Raw genomic sequence first — 18914 nt, 5'->3', positions numbered from 1 at the left:
TCAGATCAAAGGACACATGCAGACTGAAACTGAAGGGACAGAAAAAGATATTCTGTACAAATGAAAATCAAAAGAAAACTTGTTTAGCTATCCTTATATCAGACAAAATAGACTTTAAAACAAAGACTGTAATAAAAGACAAAGAAAGGTATTACATAATGATAAATGGGTCAATCCAAAATAGGATATAACATTTGTAAATATTTTTGCACCCAACATAGAAGAACCAAAATATATAAAACAAATATTAACAAACCTAAAGGAAGAAATTGATAACAATACAATAATAGTAGGGGACTTCAATATATTTTCATTAATGGATAGATCAACCAGACAGAAAAATCAATACAGAAACACTGGCCTTAAAAGACACATTTGGCCAAATGGACTTAATAGATAAATAACAGAACATTCCATTCAAAAGCAGCAAAATACACATTCTCCTTAAGTGCACATGCAACATTCTCCAGGATAGGTCCCATTAGGCCACAAAACAAGTCTCAATACATTTAAGAAGACTGACATCATATAAAGCATCTTCTCTGAACACAATCATATGAAACTAGAAATCAACTTGCAACATTGTGATTTATGAGAAATATATTTTGGTCTTCTGTATAACCAAATACATATTTCTCATAAATCACAATGTTGCAAGTGATTTATAAGAAATTTATAAGAAATATATATTTGGTTATTCAGAAGACCAAAATATATTTCTCATATATATTTATCTTCTTCTATAGTTTCTGACTTACAGCTCCCAAAACCTTTGGATTTTCCTAGGTATTGAGAGTGTGCAGTGTCTTTTGTTAACAAGGCAAATTTTAGAACGCACATAAGGATGCGGGCTTGTTGGCAGGAGGACCAATCATGTGATTAAACAGTTGGAACTTGTAGTCGACCCCACCTCCAACCATGGAGAGGAGAGAGGTTGGAGGCTGAATCAGCCAATGGCCAAAGACTTAGTCAATCATGACTATGCACTGAAGCTTCCATAAAAACCCAAAAGGACTGGGTTCAGAGAGCTTCCAGGTTAGTGAACACATGGAGATGGGGGGCAGTGGCATGCCTGAAGAGGACGTAGAAGCCCCATACCCTTTATCCTTATCTTGTCTTATATCTCTTTATCTGGCTGCTGATTCATATCCTTTAGTAAACTGGTAAACATGTTTCCCTGAGTTCTGAGTTGCTCTAGAAAATTAATCTTAAATTAATTAAGGAGGAGGCTGTTGGAACCTCCAATCTGTAGCTGGTCCGTCAAAACACAGGTAATAGCCTGGGGCTTGCAATTAGTATTTGAAGTAAAGGGTGGAGGGCGGGCTTGCGGAACTGAACCCTTAACCTGTGAGCATTTTTCAGACACATCAATCAATGGAACAGAATAGAGAGCCCAGAAATAAACCCACACATCTATGGTCAGTTAATTTATGACAAAGGAGCCAAGAACATACAATGAGAAAAGAAAAGTCTCTTTAATAAATGGTGCTGGGAAAACTGGACAATGAAACGCAGAAGAATGAAAGTGGACCATTTTCTTATACTGCACACAAAAATTAACTCAAATTGATTAAAGACTTGAACATAAGACCTGAAACCATAAAACTTGAGGAAAACATAAGTGGTAAGCTCCTTGACATTGTTCTGACTCCAAAAGCAAAGGCAACAAGAGCAAAAATAAACAAGTGGGATGACATCAAACTAAAATCCTGCCTTGCAAAGGAAATCATCAACAAAATGAGAATGCAACTTATTAAACGGGAAAAAATATTTGCAAGTCACCTACCAATAAGAGGTTAAAATCCACAATGTATAAAGAACTCATACACTCAATAGCAAAAAAACCCAAACAACCCAATTTAAAAATGGGCAGAGGATGTGCCCATTTAGACACATTATTCCAAAGAAGACATAAGGTGGCCAACAGGCACATGAGAAGATGTTCAACATCACTGATTATCAGGGAAATACAAATAAAAAACATGAGATAGCACCTCATACCTATTAAAACGACTTATCAAAAAGACAAGAAATAACAAGTGTTGTAGAGAACATGGAGAAAAGGAAACCTTGTACACTGTTAGTGGGGATGTAAATTGGTGCAGCCACTGTGGAAAATAGTACAGTGGTTCCTCAAAAAATTAAATAGAACTATCATATATATGATCCAGCTATTCAACTTCTGGGTATTTATTCAAAGAAAGCAAATGAACAAACAAAACAAAACTCATGGCTACAGAGAACAGGTCATCAGAGGGGAAGAGGGTTGGAAGGTACAAAATGGGTGAAGGAAGTCAACTGCATGGTCATAGATGGTAACAAGATTACTGTAATCATTTTGTAGTGTATACAAATATCAAATTATTATATTGTATACCTGAAAGTAATATAATGCTATAAACCAATTTTACCTCAATAAGAAAGAAAATGAAGGGAAATTTCATAATTGTTTTTATGAAGCAACTAAAAAAAAAAGGGGACAAGAAATAATAAGTGTTGGTGAAGATGTGGAGAAAACATAACTCTCATGTAATGTTGGTAGAAATGTAAATTGGTGCAGCCACTACAGAAAAAAAGTATGAGGTTCCTCCAAAATTAATGAGAACTACCATATGACCCAGCAATTATACTTCTATGTATTTATCTGAAGACCATGAAAACACTAATTTAAAAAGATATATGCACCCCATGTTCACGGCAGCATTATATATAACAGCAAAGATATGAAAATTAGTTAAGTATCCACTGGTGGATGAATAAAGAAATTGTGTTATATATATTTCTTTATATATCTGTATGTGTACACACACACACACACACACACACACACACACACACACACACACTGGAGCATTATTCAACCATAAAAATGAATGAAATCCAGTCATTTGCAACATGAAGTGGCCATGAGGCTGTTATGACACGTGAAACAAGTCAGACAAAGAAAAACAAATACTGTCTGATCTCTCTTACATGTAGAATCCTAAAACAACAACAACAACAACAAACCACACACCAAGTTCACAGATACAATGAACAGACTGGTAGTTGCCAGAAGCTGGGGGTGGAGTAGGAGAAAAGTTCACTGTTTTTGTTTTCCTTTAGTTTCAATAAATTGAAGGGAAAAAAAAGAATTTGGTTTCTTTAGCTATTTCCCATTTCTGCCAATTAGCTACTGCTAATAAAGACAACAATATGTTTACCAAATATATTCACATCTTCAAAAGTAAACATGCAGAAAAAAGATGGCAGAGAGAAAGCAACAGGAGTCTGAGGAAGAAAAGACTACTAGAAGCTGATTTACCCAGTTATGATAAAGGTAGGCTCATCTTTAGATGTAATGGAGTACTAGAAATTATATCCCCAACCAAGTACTCTTTCTTGCCTTTAGCAATTTGGATAATGATGGAAACTCCAGTAAGGTAGCCACTAGCCATATGGGGTTACTGGGCACCTGATATGCAACTAGTCTGAACTGAGATATGCCATATGTGTAAAGGACACACTAGATTTTGAAGACTTAATATGAAAAAAAAAATGTAAAACATCTCATTAATAATTTTTATTGATTACATGTTGAAATAATAACATTCTGGATATACTGGCCCAAACAAAATATATTATTAAAATTAACTTCACCTATTTGTTTTTCCTTTTTAGATGTGGCTACAACAAAATTTTAAGTTATATATATGGCTCACATTATATTTCTACTGGATGTCACTGCTACTTAGACCCTTATTAAATAGTGTTGAATAGGAAAAAAAAAAAAAAGCAACTATAAGTGGGGATTTTCAGAGTTATTTCTACTCTTTGCTCTACTACCAATACTACAATTCATTTAATTTCTTGTCTCTGACTATAAAAATAGAGGTTAAAGAAAAAAAAATCAGTTGCTGCATTAGTCATGAATACAACATTAAATCAATGAGCAAAAAACTGAGTTCTACTCCTGGTTCTGGCACTCATTTTTTTCTGTCTGAGCTTTAGTTGCCTGTCCCAACAATTAGTGAGAAAACTAAACTAAATTTAACTTCCATGATCCATCAAATTTTTTTTTCATCAAAATTGGTTTCCATAAAATGAAAACATACTCACTCTGAGTCTCACACATCCTCTGCGAGAGCCTCTCATCATTTTGTCCTTGGACTAAAAGAAAAACAAAAACATCCAATGAATAAAAGATTAATAGACTGTTTATAGAATCATCTGGGGATAAAGAGAAAAAAATTATAGTAGTAATATCCCTCCCTTCTCCCTATCCCCCTGCAACCCCCAAAATCATTAAGGATAGGAATTAGTTTCAAATGAATATGTTTTAAAGTGGTAGTGAGGATGCTGGTGCACCATTGGTAGAAATGTAAACTGGTGCGCCCACTATAGAAAACAGTATTGGAGGTTCCTCAAAAAACTAAAAATACAAATACCATATGATCCAGTAATCCCACTTCTGGGTATTTATCCAAAGAAAACAAAAACACTGATTTGAAAGATACATGCACCCCTATGTTTACGGCATTATGTACAACTCCCAAGAAATTGAAGCAGCCTAAGTATATATCAACAGATGAATAGGTAAAGAAGATATAGTGTGTGTGTGTGCGTGTACGTGCGTACACGCACACACACACGCACACACAATGGCATATTACTCAGTCATAACAAAGAATAAAATCTTGCCATTTGTGACAACATGGGTTGGCCTATGGGGTATTATGCTAAGTGAAATAAGTCAGACAGAGAAAGATAAATACCATACAACTTCATCTATACATAAAATATAAAAAAACACAAACAGAAACAGACTCATAAATACAGAGAACTAGTGGTTGCCACAGGGGAAGAGGTAGGGGGATGGGCAAAATAGGTGAAAAGGATTAAGAGGTATAAACTTCCAGTTATAAAGTAAATCATGGGGATGAAAAGCACAGCATAGAGAACATAGTCAGTAATGTCATAATAACTTTGTATGGTGACAGATGGTAACTATACTTGTGGTAAGCAGTGAGTAATGTATATAAATGTTGAATCACTATGTTGTACACCTGAAACTAATATAATATTGAATGCCAACTATAAAAAAATAAAATGAAAACCTTTTATAGTCTATACAAATAAACCTAACCATAGAACTTTATGTGTGCCTTTAATGTAGCATATATTACACTATAATTTTCATTCCTCCTCATGCCCCTTGACTCTCACTCAGTGTTTCTCATATTTTATGAGTTTGAAAAACACCTAGAAGGCTAAGAATCACCCAAAGGTTTAAGATTCACTCCCAGATGATAACTCAGGCAGACAGAGGACCACATTTTTAGAAACATTGCTTTATCTCTTTTCAATTCCCCAAATGATTCACATTTGGGCATACCTCAGATTTGCCTCTGAGATATCTCATCCAGTGTTCCTCAGTTTGGAATATACTTGACCCTGATTTTCTGCCTTTCTGTCACTCATCAAGCACTTTCCCTTACCTCTGATTTGGATTCCTATCCTGGTTCTCAGAGTCTTCCGTATATTCCCCTGTCATCGCATGCACCCTGTGCTATAATGGCTAGTTTACTTGTCTTAAGTCACCCACAAGACTGCATATTCCTTAGACAGTAGGAATTGTATCTGATTTATGTTCCAGAACAGTGTCTGGCACACATTAGATGCTCAAAAAATATTTACTAATGAAATACTGCTTACCTTTTAAGTCTCCCTTACTAGACTGAGCTGAGCAAAGGCTATATTCTGCATAATAAGCCCTGTGTTGATATTCAGTAAATATTCCTAAAATTAAATTTAGTCATGTGCAATAAAGTGAAACCTCAAATAATCAAAGTTTTAAGAAGATTTAACACCTCCACAACTGAAATTTTTCTGTACTCCCCTATGCGAGAGAGAAGTAAAACAAGACAATATCATAAAATTATGTTTTAAAGAAAACTGTTCCACTTTAAGCCACAGATGCCCCACATCCAATGTACTGAGCCACAGGCAAACTTCCAGCTATAAGATGACTATACAGGATTTAACATACAACATGGTTACTATAGTTAACAATACTATATTGCATACTTAAAAGCTACTAACAAAGCAGATCTTAAAAGTCCTCACCCCCCCCCACACACACACAAAGGTTAACTATGTGAGGTGATAGATTATGTTAACTAACCTTACTGTAGTTATCATTTTGCAATATATACATATATCAAATCATCACACTGTACACCTTAAACTTATACAATATTATAATCAATTATACCTCAATAAAGCTGGAAAAAATAAATATTTCTTGGGGATATCTGCATGTCTGTACATAAAGATCTGCTTTATCCCTTTCATTGTCTACAGTACTTTCTATGAACATAGCCTATTTTTTCATTGATTCTAAACTTATGAATGTAACAATATCACAATGATAAATCAAAGTTGACTCTTCAAAAAAAAAAGTACTGAGCCATAGGAATTCACGTTCAAAAATGATTATTAAAGTATAGAAGACAGTCTTCTTTTATTCTACTTAAAATACAAGAAAGACTCATATATTTTATTTAAAAAATTCAATACCAGGCGCAGGTGTAAGAGTTCTTTGCTAATAATACAGTTAGCAAAAACACAGTTAACAAAAACATTCCCTAAACAAAAACCTTTACCATACCCTAGACTTATTTTCAAAAGTGTCAAGACAAACACAAAAATAATAATTAGGTTTGAAAATACTCAGTGAGAAATAGAATACAACTCAAGGTAAGAACCAACACATTCATCCTCAATTACTCTCCCACTTTAAAAAATATAATTATAGTAAACAGGAAAAGAGTAAGACAGGCCCCAATGATGGTATCACTGTTAGGGTTATGAATTAGTAAACATTGAAAGAAATAAGTGAAAATAATTAAAACAAATGTAACTAGAAACAATCAGACAAATCCAGAATGTGAAACATCCTACAAAATAATTGGCCTAGACTCTTTAAAAATGTCCAAAAAAGGGGAACCTGGGTGTCTCAGCTGGTTAAGTGTCTAACTTTGGCTGAGGTCATGATCTCACGGTTTGTGGGTTTGAGCCCCACATCAGGATCTCTGTTGTCAGCACAGAGCCTGCTTCGGATCCTCTGTCCCCTCTCTCTCTGCCCCTCCTTCCTTCCCTCCCTCCTTTCCTCTCTCTCCCTCTCTCAAAAATAAACATTAAAAATAAATAAAAACTTAAAATGTCCAAAAAAAAAAAAAGACTAGCATGTAAATAATTGCAATACAATAAAAAATAAATTACATAAATACAGGCACAAAGTGATGTGAGCTACAGAAGGCTCCCTGCCATGAAAAAAGATTAGGGAAGGCAATACTGAAGGTTTCAGGTTTCAATCTGGGACTTAAAAAAAAAAAAAAAAAAAAGATTCTAATAAAAAGAGAGGAGAGGTAGGAAGAAAAGGGCATTCCAATCCAAGGAAACAACACCAGCAAAGGCACAGTTACAGAAAACTCTACACACAAACTATTCATAAGAGAGTAGACTTACAGACCCAAGCACAGAGTGCAGAGGAACGGGGAAAAAGACAAGACTGAAAAAGAGATATTCCCCAATATCCATCTATTCTCCTCTTCTTCCTTTCAGTAATAAAACCTTCCACCCCAAGTTTTAACTGAACACATGGCTTTCCTGTTGGATATTACACTTCCAGCCTCCCTTTCAGGTAGATACAGGCTATTTATCTATATAATGTCCAGTGGGCTATGAATGGAAGCAATGTCTGTAACACATAATGCCTTTATTTTTACGTGTGAGAGAAAAAGCAAGCATGAGTGGGTTAGGGGCAGAAGGAGAGAGAATACCAAGTAAGCTCCATGGCCAGTGCAGAGCCCCATGGGAAGCTCGATCTTAGGACAGTGACCTGAGGTGAAGTAAGAGTCAGATGCTTAGGGGCACCTGGGTGGCTCAGTCGGTTGAACATCCGATTTTGGCTCAGGTCATGATCTCATGGCTCATGAGTTCGAGCCCCATGTCAGGCTCTGTGCTGACAGCTCAGAGCCCAGAGCCCAGAGCCCAGAGCCTGCTTCTGCTCCTGTCTCCCTCTTTCTCTGCCTCTCCTCCACTCAACACTCTGTCTCTCTCTCTCTCAAAAATAAATAAGCATTAAAAAAAAAAAAAAAAAAAAGAAAGAAAGAAAGAAAGAAAGAGTCAGACGCTTAACCAATTGAGCCAGCCAGGCGTCCCTACATTGTGCTTTTAAAAGAAAACTGCTTACAGGGCTCCTGGCTGGCTCAGTCAGAATAGCATGTGACTCTTGATCTTGGGGTCATGAGTTTGAGCTCATGTTGGGTGTAGAGGTTACTAAAAAAAAATAAATAAATAAACTTTAAAAAAGAAAAAAAAAAGAAAGAAATGCTTAAAAACCCATTTTTCTCAAGCGCACACGGAACATTCTCCAGGACAGACCACATGGTAGGCCATAAAACAAGCCTCAATAAATTTAAAATGATGGAAACAATACAAAGCATGTTCTTTGTTCATGATGTGTTAAAAGCAGAGCTCAATGACATTGGGAAATTCACAACTATGTGGAAATTAAATGATACTCTTCTAAATAATGAATGGGTCAAAGAAAAAAATCAGAAGGGAAATTAGAAAATATTTGCGATGTGAAAATGAAAACAACATACCAATACTTATAGGAGATAGTGAAAGCAGTTCTTAGTGAGAAATTTATAACTGTAAAAGTCTACATTAAAAAAGAAAGATCTGAAATCAAGAACCTAACTTTTTACCTTAAGTAATAACACAAAGTAGAGCAAATAAATCTAAAGCAAGCAGAAGAAAGGAAATAATAAAGGTCACAGCAGAAATAAGTGAAATTAGAAAACAGAAAAACCACAGAGAAAAATCAATGAAACCAAACACTGGTTCCTTGAAAAGATCAACAAAATGGGACAATTTAGCTTTACTAACCAAGAAAAAAAGAGGATTAACATTACTAAAATCAGGAATAAAAGAGGAGACATTACTAACAACCTTACAGAAACAAAAAGGAGTCTGACTAAAGAAGACAAAAAAATCTGAATAGACCTATATAACAAGAGATTGAACTAGTAATCAAAACACTTATCACAAAGAAAAGCCTTGGCCCCAGGTGGCTTCACTGAAAAATTCTATCAAATGTTTAAGGAACTAACAACCTTTCATACCCTTCCAAAATTTCAGAATGAACACTTTCCAACTTTTTCTATGAGTCTAGTGTTATTCTGATACCAAAACCAGACAAAGCTGTCACAAAAAAAGACCAACACCTACTGTGAATAAAGATGCAAAAATCCTTAGCCAAAATACTAGCAAACGAATCCCAGCAACATGCAAAAAGGATTATACAGCAAAACTATTATGGTCTAAATTTGTGTCTCCACCCTTCAAATTCATATGTTGAAATCCTAACCCTCATGACGATGGTATCAGGAAGTAGAACCTTTGGAATAGCCCTCATGAATGGGATTAGTGCCCTTATTTAAAAAAAAAAAAAAAAAAAAAAAAAAAGCCTAGAAGAGCTCCCTTGCCCTTCCACAATGTGAGGTTACAGTGAAAAACAATGGTCATCTAAGAAGCAGGTCCTCATCGACACTGAATCTACCACTGCCTTGATCTTGGACTTCCCAGCCTCCAGAACTGTGAGAAAAAATTTCTGTTGTTTATAATCTAACCAGTCCATGGTATTTTTGTTGTAGCAACCCAAACATACTAAGACAGTGACCAAGTGGGATTCATTCCAGGAATGCAAGGTTGGGTCAACATATAAAAATCATAATATGCTGTATTAATAAAATAAAGAACAAAAGTCACATGATCATCTCAAAAACAGGAAAAGCACTTGCCAAAATCCAACATTCTTTCATGATAAAACCACCCCACACTCTAGGAATGGAAAGTTACTTCTTCAACCTCATAAAGGGCATCTATGAAAACCCACAGCTAATGTAATAATTACCAGTAATGGACTAAAAGCTTTACACCTAAGAACAGGAACAAGACAAGGATGTCCTCTCTCATCACTTCTATTCAACACTGTACTGCAGGTTCTAGCTGGGAAAATTAGATAAGAAAAAGAAATAAAAGACATCCAGATTGGTAAGGAAGAAATAAAACTATTGGAAGGTGACAGAACCTATATACAGAAAATCCTAAGAAATCCACCAAAAAACTATTGGAGATAATAAATGAGTTCAGCAAATTTTCAGACCACAAGACCAATATATAAAACCAATTGTGTTTCTATACTCTTGGAACAAAATATCTAAAAATGAAAAACAAACAAACAAACAAACAATTCCAGGTGTGCCTGGGTGGCTCAGTAGGTTAAGCATCTGACTTCAGCTCAGTTCATGATCTCACAGTTTGTGAGTTTGAGTCCCTGCACCAGGCTTTTCACTGACAGAGCAGAACCTGCCTTGGATCCTCTGTCTCCCTCTCTCTCTGCCCCTCTTCCACTCATATGCTCTCTCTCTCTCTCTCTCTCAAAAAATAAACATTTTAAAAATCCATTTATAATATCAAAAAGAATTAAAATACTTAGTAACAAATTTAATTTTTAGAAATACAAGGCTTACAAACTACAGAAAGAAACTACAAAGTATTGTTGAAAGAAATTAAAGACCTAACTAAATAAATGGAAAGACATCTCATGTTCACGGAATGGAAGACTTAAAATTGTTACAATGGCAATACTCCCCAGATTGACAGATTTCACATAATCCCTTATCAAAATCCCAGCTGTCTTTTTTGCAGAAATTGATAAACTGATCCCAGAATGGTCAAAACAATCTTCAACAGAACAACAACAAAGTTGGAGAACTCATACTTCTCAATCTCAGAACAATAAAAAACTAGAGTAACAAAGACAGTAATTAGAACAATGAAATAGAATTGAAAGTGTAGAAATAAACTCACACAGCTATGGTCAACTGATTTTTGACAAGGATGCCAAGATCATCTAATGGGGGAAAGAATAATTTTTCTAACAAAGAATACTGAGACAAATGGATATACCCCTATGCAAAAGAATAAAGATGGACCCCTACCCTATACCATATAAAACCATTATACTTATTAATAATAAGCTAAAACTATGAAACTTTTAGAAGAAAACATAGGTATAATTCTTTGTGACCTTGGATTACACAATGGTTTCTTAGTTATGACACCAAAGACACAAGCAACAAAAGAAAAACAAATTGAACATCAAACTTAAAAAAAAAACTTATGCGGGGTGCCTGGGTGGCTCAGTCAGTTAAGCGTCTGACTTTGGCTCAGGTCATGATCTCACAGTTTGTGAGTTGGAGCCCCGCCTTGGGCTCTGTGCTGACAGCTCAGAGCCTGAAGCCTGCTTCGGATTCTGTGTCTCCCTCTCTCTCTCTGCCCCTCCTCTGCTCACATTCTGTCTCTCTCTCTCTCTCTCTCTCTCTCTCAAAAATAAACATTAAACAAAAATTAAAAATAAAAACACTCATGCTTTTCAAAGGACACTATCAAGAAAGTGAAAAAACAAACCACAAAGTGGAAGAAAATATTTACAAATCGTACATCTGGTAAGGAACTAGTATCTAGAATATATAAAAAACTTAAAATTCAACAATAAATATAACCCAACTTAAAAATGAGTAAAGGGGGCGGCACCTGGGTGGCTCAGTCGGTAAAGCATCCAACTTCAGCTCAGGTTGTGATCTTGCAGTTTGTAAGTTCGAGCCCTGTGAGGGGCTCTGTACTGACAGCTCAGAGCCTGGAATCTGCTTCAGATTCTATATCTCCTCTTCTCTCTGTCCCTCCCATGCTCATGCTCTCTCAATAATAAATAAACGTTAAAAAAAAAATGTTTTTTTTTTTAAATGAGTAAAGGATTTGGATACTTCTCCTAAGAAAACCAAATTAACAAAATAATCTCAGCTGGTGATAAGCTAAGAAAATAAGGCAGGGTAATAATCAGAAAGCTGTTGTGGGAAAGTGGGGTTCTACTTTAACGCGGATTGTTTGGGAAGACTGTTAGAGGGTTCATATCTACACTGAGATTTGAATGAGAAAAGCCATTCAAGTGAAGAATCTGGGGGGAAAGTTTCAGGCAGAAGGAAGAGCAGGAAAGGATTCATTAGTAGGCTTGCTCTCCCATTCTCAGCAAGGGCTATTTCAAATTGTCTCCATTCTCCCACCACACACTCTCCCTCAGCACATTTCCACTTGGCTTTCTCACAGGCATTTCAAACCCAACATGTCTGAAACCAACTCACGATTTTCTTTCTCAAATCCTATCTTTCATCCATCCAAAGTCCACCGCCCTACTTCTGTCTCCTAAAAATCTCTCAAATGCTTCTGTTTAATATCATCTCCACTGTAACCACCCTAATTGAGACCTCCATAATCCGTCCCCTATGCTGTATCACCTTCTAACTCCTCTCTCTTTATCTACTCTTCCTCTGCTCTAATCTTTCTCCATACAGTAGCCAGAGGAATCTTTTCAAAATATAAATCTGAGCAGGTCACTACCTTGATTAAAACCAAAATAAACAAGAGGCACCTGGGTGGCTCAGTCGGTTAAGCCTCTGACTCTTGATTTTGGGTCAGGTCATGATCTCATAGTTCCTGGGCTCAAGCCCCACATTGGGCTCCATGCTGACAGTGTGAAGTCTGCTTGGGATTCTCTCTCACCTTCTTTCTCTGACCCTCCCCAACTCACTGTGCACTCTCTCTCTCTCTCTCAAGATAAATAATAAATAAACTTAAAAAAATAAACAAAATATATAAGAAAAAAAAATTTCAAGGCTCTACACTGCTCTTAAGATAAAATCCAAATTTCGTAACTTATCCTCCTACAGAGACTGTTTGCCCTGGCCCCAGCCTACCTCTAAAGTCTCCATCATCCCTGCACCCCAGCCACACTGACCTTTCATTACCTGAACCAGCCAAGTGCCTTCCTGCCTTAGGACTTTTATATAGATTGTTCCCATTGCCTGAAGTGCTTTCACTGATCTAGTTTCACTTCATTAACTGGATAATTCCTATTCATCCCTCAGTTCCCTAAGAAGGCAACCTTTACCTGAAGCCCTAGACTAGATTACATAATATTCTCACATAATATTCTTATTTTCCTTCATAGTACTGTGGAGAAAAAACTTCCCTGGATTTCTCAGTGTCGCTGTAAAAAGCCCAAGAGTTCGCCAACATTTCTACCTGCCTTATGAATTAGATTTGTTGTTTTCCCCATCTGAAAGAATAATAAAACTTCTTCTATTTCCCATAGACAGTTAAAAGGTCAAAGCCTGGAGTAGGTCCCTAGGCTAAGCCCCCAAGGCACCAGGAAGAGGGTACCAAGTATCTCCCTAGATATTTACATGAAAGAAAGAAAGAAAGAAAAGAAAGAAAGAAAGAAAGAAAGAAAGAAAGAAAGAAAGAAAAGAAAGAAAGAAAGAAAGAAAGAAAGAAAGAAAGAAAGAAAGAAAGAAAGAAAGAAAGAAAGAAAGAAAGAAAATGAAGTCTCAGAACTGAAAAAGGTCTCTAGTCTGTAAAAACAGAGACCCACAAGGCTATCTGGCTCCAGGAAAGATTTTACTTGTATATCAAGTTAGATATGCAAGTAAAGGGCTGAAGTTAGGATTTAGGCTTCTTATCTTTCAAAGGCAATCTTTTCAGGAGGGCAGAGGGACAGTTGCCTCTTTACCCTTCAAAAGTAGAGAAAACTCATTTTTCCTCATCTCTCACATACATCTACTTGGCTATATGTGTAGGACAATTGATGTGGCTCTTATGACACTGCCCTAGGGGTAAGGGCTTGGACTAGGGCAGAAGGAAGCCAATACTCTTATGCTTATGAAATCTGTCTCTCACCCAGAATACCTCACGTGTATGCAATCAGGATAAAATTAATAAAAAGGAATATTAAAAATATACCAAATATGTAAATAATAATTAACTGAAATTACTTATTTGAAGTTCATCATCCCTGTTAGCCTATAAATTCTAAGAGAATAATCTAATAATACAGTAAAGATTCAAAGACATTTGTTGAATGATAGGAAGGCTGTACATACATGCAGACAGCCATTTTAAGTTTCAATAAATAAAGCCTGTAACCATATATATTATGTCTTAACAGCAAGTAATCTGAAGCTTCTATTATTATTTTGGTTACATTGTTGAGCAAACTAAAATAAAGCTGTTAAATTAGCTGCCGTAGTACAAATTAAATTTCACAGCTTTTAGTCTGTTACTAAGTCTGTTAAGCCTGTCTCAAAGGAAAAGAACCTCTGTCCTTTATGCTACCATCTTCATATCTGCTTGACACTTAGATATTTATCTTGGCATTGACTGCTGCTCCCAGGAAGTCAAGGAACAGAGCCTAACCCCCACCTGTTTTGATAACAAAACAGTCAGGGATATATAATCAGCACATTCATAATAAGCCCCTGCTAAGAGGAAATCTAGGCTGTGGTTAAGCAACCAAAAGAAGCTGACTGCAGAATAAAGGACCTTGTAGAGAAAATTACTAAATTAACAAAACCAGAAACAGTTCTCCTTTTCTCACAGAAGTAAGTTTCTTAAAGGGTCACATAGGTGTATCAGAAAGAATTTACACTGCCAAAATTAAATGCACAAACTATTTCAGAATATAACTTGTTTAGGTAGGCTCACTTAATGAGAGGGACACCTGTATCCACAGAGATACTTATCATCTCTTTCACTCCAAACCCACTAACAACCACCACTACTCACCCCCCACACACTCTCCCAATGACCACTTTAGGGAAAATGACAAAAGCCCAGCAGACTAATGAAAAATACATATTATGTTATCTTCCTCCTAGTTAAAAACAAAAGGACTTCACTTTACATATAAATCACACTATGTGATTATAATTTCAGCAGTTCATCAGGAAGTTATCAATGAAGACTCCATTAACTGTTAAATAGAAAATAATGTAATTTCAACCTCAAGTTGCTTTTTTTTTTTTTGAGAGAGATAGGGCACAAGTGAGCGAGGGCACAGGGGTGGGGGTGGGGAGTGAGAGAGAGAAGCAGGGCTAACCCAAAGCGGGGCTCGTGCTCACCAGAGTGAGCTCACCCAAAGCATGGCTCAAGCTCACCCACCATGGAACTCAAACTCCCAAACCATGAAATCATGACCAGAGCTGAAGTCAAATGCTTAGCAACTGAACCACCCAGGCACCCTCACGTTGCTTTAAAATGCTTTGTGGACAGGTCAATAATCACTGAGGGATGCTACTAAATTTTATTTTTAAATAAACCTTCTGATCTATCAGCCTGCAGGGGGAAAGGAAAGTTTTTCTTTCATCTGAGAATTACAGAATCTTGCAAAAATTGTTATAAAACATGGGATCTGAAATTGGTTGTGAAATGAGTATTAGGAAACAAACAAAAAGTCCCAAAATCAGAGTGGTGTGACAATAATGACCTGCATTCTCAATTCTTAACTTACAGAGTTGTCTGTCTGTTCTGTCCATTTCTTAAATCCTTAGGAAAAGGTTATTCTGAGGACACTGAGAATTATGAGCTGAATGTCAAGTCTTAAATCAGCTTAATGTACAACTGCTTCTCAAAAAGAGGTTAACACAATCTAGCAGAGCCTCTTAATTGTTACACACGAGATATATTTTATTACTTTATCTGAACTTCAGTGTACCACATAAAAAAACATCTTCTGAAAGGATGGCTACATAGATTTCAAAGTAATTTAAATTAAGAACAGCTCAAAATAGTCTCCAGTTAGACTTCTAAGGTTATAGACACATGAAATCATTATTAAAATGTAAAAAATTCAGGGGTGCCTGGGTGACTCAATTGGTTAAGTGTCAGCTCGGTTCATTATCTCCTGGCTCATGGGTTCGAGCCTCACATCGGGCTCTGTGCTAACAGCTCAGAGCCTGGAACCTGCTTCAGATTCTGTGTCTCCCTCTCTCCCTGCCCCTCCCCCACTCACACCCTGCCTCACTCCTTCAAAATAAATAAACATTTTTAAAAAATTAAAAAATAAAGAATAAAACATACAAAATTTGTGGCACCTGAGTGGCTCAGTTGGTTGAACACCCGACTTAGGCTCAGGTCATGATCTTGCAGTTCATGAATTCAAGCCCAGAGTAAGGCTCTGTGCTGACAGCTTGTAGCCTGGAGCCTGCTTCAGATTCTGTGTCTCCTTCTCTCTCTGCCCCTCCCCCCTGCCACAATCTCAAAAAAACATTAAAAAAAATTTTTTTAATAATAAAATGTACAAAATTATTTCAATCTCTCAATCATATATGTGCTTTTTAAAAAAGAAAAGGAAGTACTATTTCTAGGAAAAAATTACATTAAGTAAGCATACCCAGAGATATGTAATTTACATTATCCTATAAACAGTACAGTTTAATGATATACCATGGGCTGTAGAGTGAACGAGATAAGATTTTGAATTTCTGCCCTGCCAACTTGATAGAAGTGTGACTTTGGCTAAGCGGCAAGTTCCCTAAGCTATTACTTTCATAGGATCATTACAAGTACTGAGTTAAAACAAATCACTTAGCATAACATCTGGCACAATATTCATGACCCTTCCTTGCTTCTACCTTAAATATTGCAGGAGATGCACAATCATTTCCTCTGAGCCTAAGCTAACCCTGTGCCCTTTAGACCATACTTTCAGGCATGTCTCCTAGCATCAGCTCAGTCCCCTCTATACACACTACACACACACACACACACACACACACACACACACACACACACACACACACCTGCTTTAGTAATAATACATAGCCCCTACAAAAATAAGCAACTAAACAAAGCATAATGTTTTCCTCCTTCATGCTCACACACTTCCTTTGTGGATTCTTTCCCAATCCAGCTTCTATACTCAGGTACAATTTATTATATTCTATTCAATTTATGGCTATTGCTATTTCACTAGTTATTACAATTGTTACATCTCATTTTCTTGCCAAACAGTGGGTTTGATTATCATTGTATTACTATTATTCCCACCCTATCTTACAGAACTTAATCGATGCCTAGAACCTAGAAGGTATGAGATAAATGTCTAAGTGAATAGCCCCAGCTTCCTCTCCCTGGCATGCCACTCATTCAACAAACATAATTCACTCAAAATAGGCCCATTCATTCCCAATTTAGTATTCAACAATTCTGAGTAAAACAGGTGAAACTTTTTCCCCATTTCTAATGCCTTTACATCTCTTTAAAAAAAATTTTTTTTAATGTTTATTTTTTTTTTTAATTTTTTGTTTCAACGTTTATTTATTTTTGGGACAGAGAGAGACAGAGCATGAACGGGGGAGGGGCAGAGAGAGAGGGAGACACAGAATCGGAAACAGGCTCCAGGCTCCGAGCCATCAGCCCAGAGCCTGACGCGGGGCTCGAACTCACGGACCGCGAGATCGTGACCTGGCTGAAGTCGGACGCTTAACCGACTGCGCCACCCAGGCGCCCCTAATGTTTATTTTTTGAGACAGAGAGAGACAGAGACAGAGCACAAGCAAGGGAGGGGCAGAGAGACAGGGAGACACAGAATCTGGAGAAGGCTCCAGGCTCCAAGCTGTCAGCACAGAGCCTGACACAGGGCTCAAACCCACGAACCGTGAGATCATGATCTGGGCAGAAGTCGGATGCTTAACCCATTAAACCACCCAGGCGCCCCCTTTACATCTCTTTTAAACAAATTTTTTACAATTATACTTAAAAATACTACCATAAAACAACTAAAGAGCAATACAAATTTCTAATGTTAGGTAAGCACTAAATCAAAGTACCAAAGTAACCACTTAGTTATATCTTCATTATAACTAGTTAACTGTACCTCCAACAGGACTATAAAGATTAGTTCAGCATATTCCGGCATACACTAGCTTAAAAGTATCTTAAGTTTATGAATTAACTAACTCACAAAATCTAATTTGGTGTTGGTACATAGTGCCACCAATGAAAACTTGTTTAATTGGAAACATAACTATGGATTTACTCTGCTTCACAAAGCAACTGAGCCTGGAAAAGTTTTACACGAACACATTCAAAATTCAGAGGGGGTTGGGGCACCTGGGTGGCTCAGTCAGTTGAGCGTCCAACTTTGGCTCAGGTCACAATCTCACAGTTCGTGGATTCGAGCCCTGCATTGGGCTCTGTGCTGATAGCTCAGAGCCTGGAGCCTGCTTTGGATTCTGTGTCTCCCTCTCTCTCTGCCCCTCCCTTGCTCACTCTCTGTCTCTCAAAAATAAATAAATGTTAAAAAAAAAATTCACAGGGAGTTTACCATTTAAACTAATTCTACAATCCTTTTATAAAGCAAAAAATGCCTCCCCAAACTTGTTATATAAAGACAGTTAAATTCTGGGGTGCCTGAGTAGCTCAGTCAGTTAAGTGTTTGACTTCAGCTCAGGTCATGATCTTGCAGTTCATGAGCTCAAGCCTAAGCTAACCCTGTGCACATCAGGCCATCTGTTCTGATGATGCAGAACCTGCTTGGGATTCTCTCTCTCCTCTCTCTCTCTGTGGCTCCCCTGCTTGTGCTTTCTCTCTCTCTCTCTTTTTCTCTCTCTCTGATAAATAAACTTAAAAAAAATTAAAGACACTTAAATTCTTATTTGAATGTTAATTTTACTTTGCTCGAAATAAATTAAATCTGTATTAAAAAGATCAAGTAACACAACTATATGGTCAACTAATCTTTGACAAAACATGAAAGAATATCTAATGGAAAAAAAAAAGTCCCTTCCACAAATGGTTAGGAAAACTGGACAGCAACATGCAGAAGAATGAAACTGGACCACTTTCTTATACCATATGCAAAAACAAATTCAAAATGGATTAAAGACCTAAATGTGAGCCAGGAAACGATCGAAATCCTAGAGGAGAACACAAGCAACAACCACTTTGACCTCGGCTGGAGCAGT

At 36.8% G+C, this 18914-nt stretch overlaps 1 protein-coding gene across 5 annotated transcripts in view; it reads right to left on the bottom strand.

The window, feature by feature from the left end:
- OSBPL9 (oxysterol binding protein like 9) overlaps positions 1 to 18914 on the bottom strand; it is a 200663-nt gene that overhangs the window by 154189 nt on the left and 27560 nt on the right. For all 5 annotated transcript variants that reach the window (XM_030324176.2, XM_030324180.2, XM_030324177.2 and 2 more), the window contains exon 2: positions 4099 to 4149. In XM_030324176.2, coding sequence (XP_030180036.1) covers positions 4099 to 4149 — 51 coding nt within the window. The remainder of the gene's footprint in view (positions 1 to 4098; positions 4150 to 18914) is intronic.

This window comes from Lynx canadensis, chromosome C1, assembly GCF_007474595.2.
Source record: "Lynx canadensis isolate LIC74 chromosome C1, mLynCan4.pri.v2, whole genome shotgun sequence".
NCBI classification, from domain to species: Eukaryota; Metazoa; Chordata; class Mammalia; order Carnivora; family Felidae; genus Lynx; species Lynx canadensis.
This window is presented reverse-complemented; position numbering and strand designations above follow the sequence as displayed.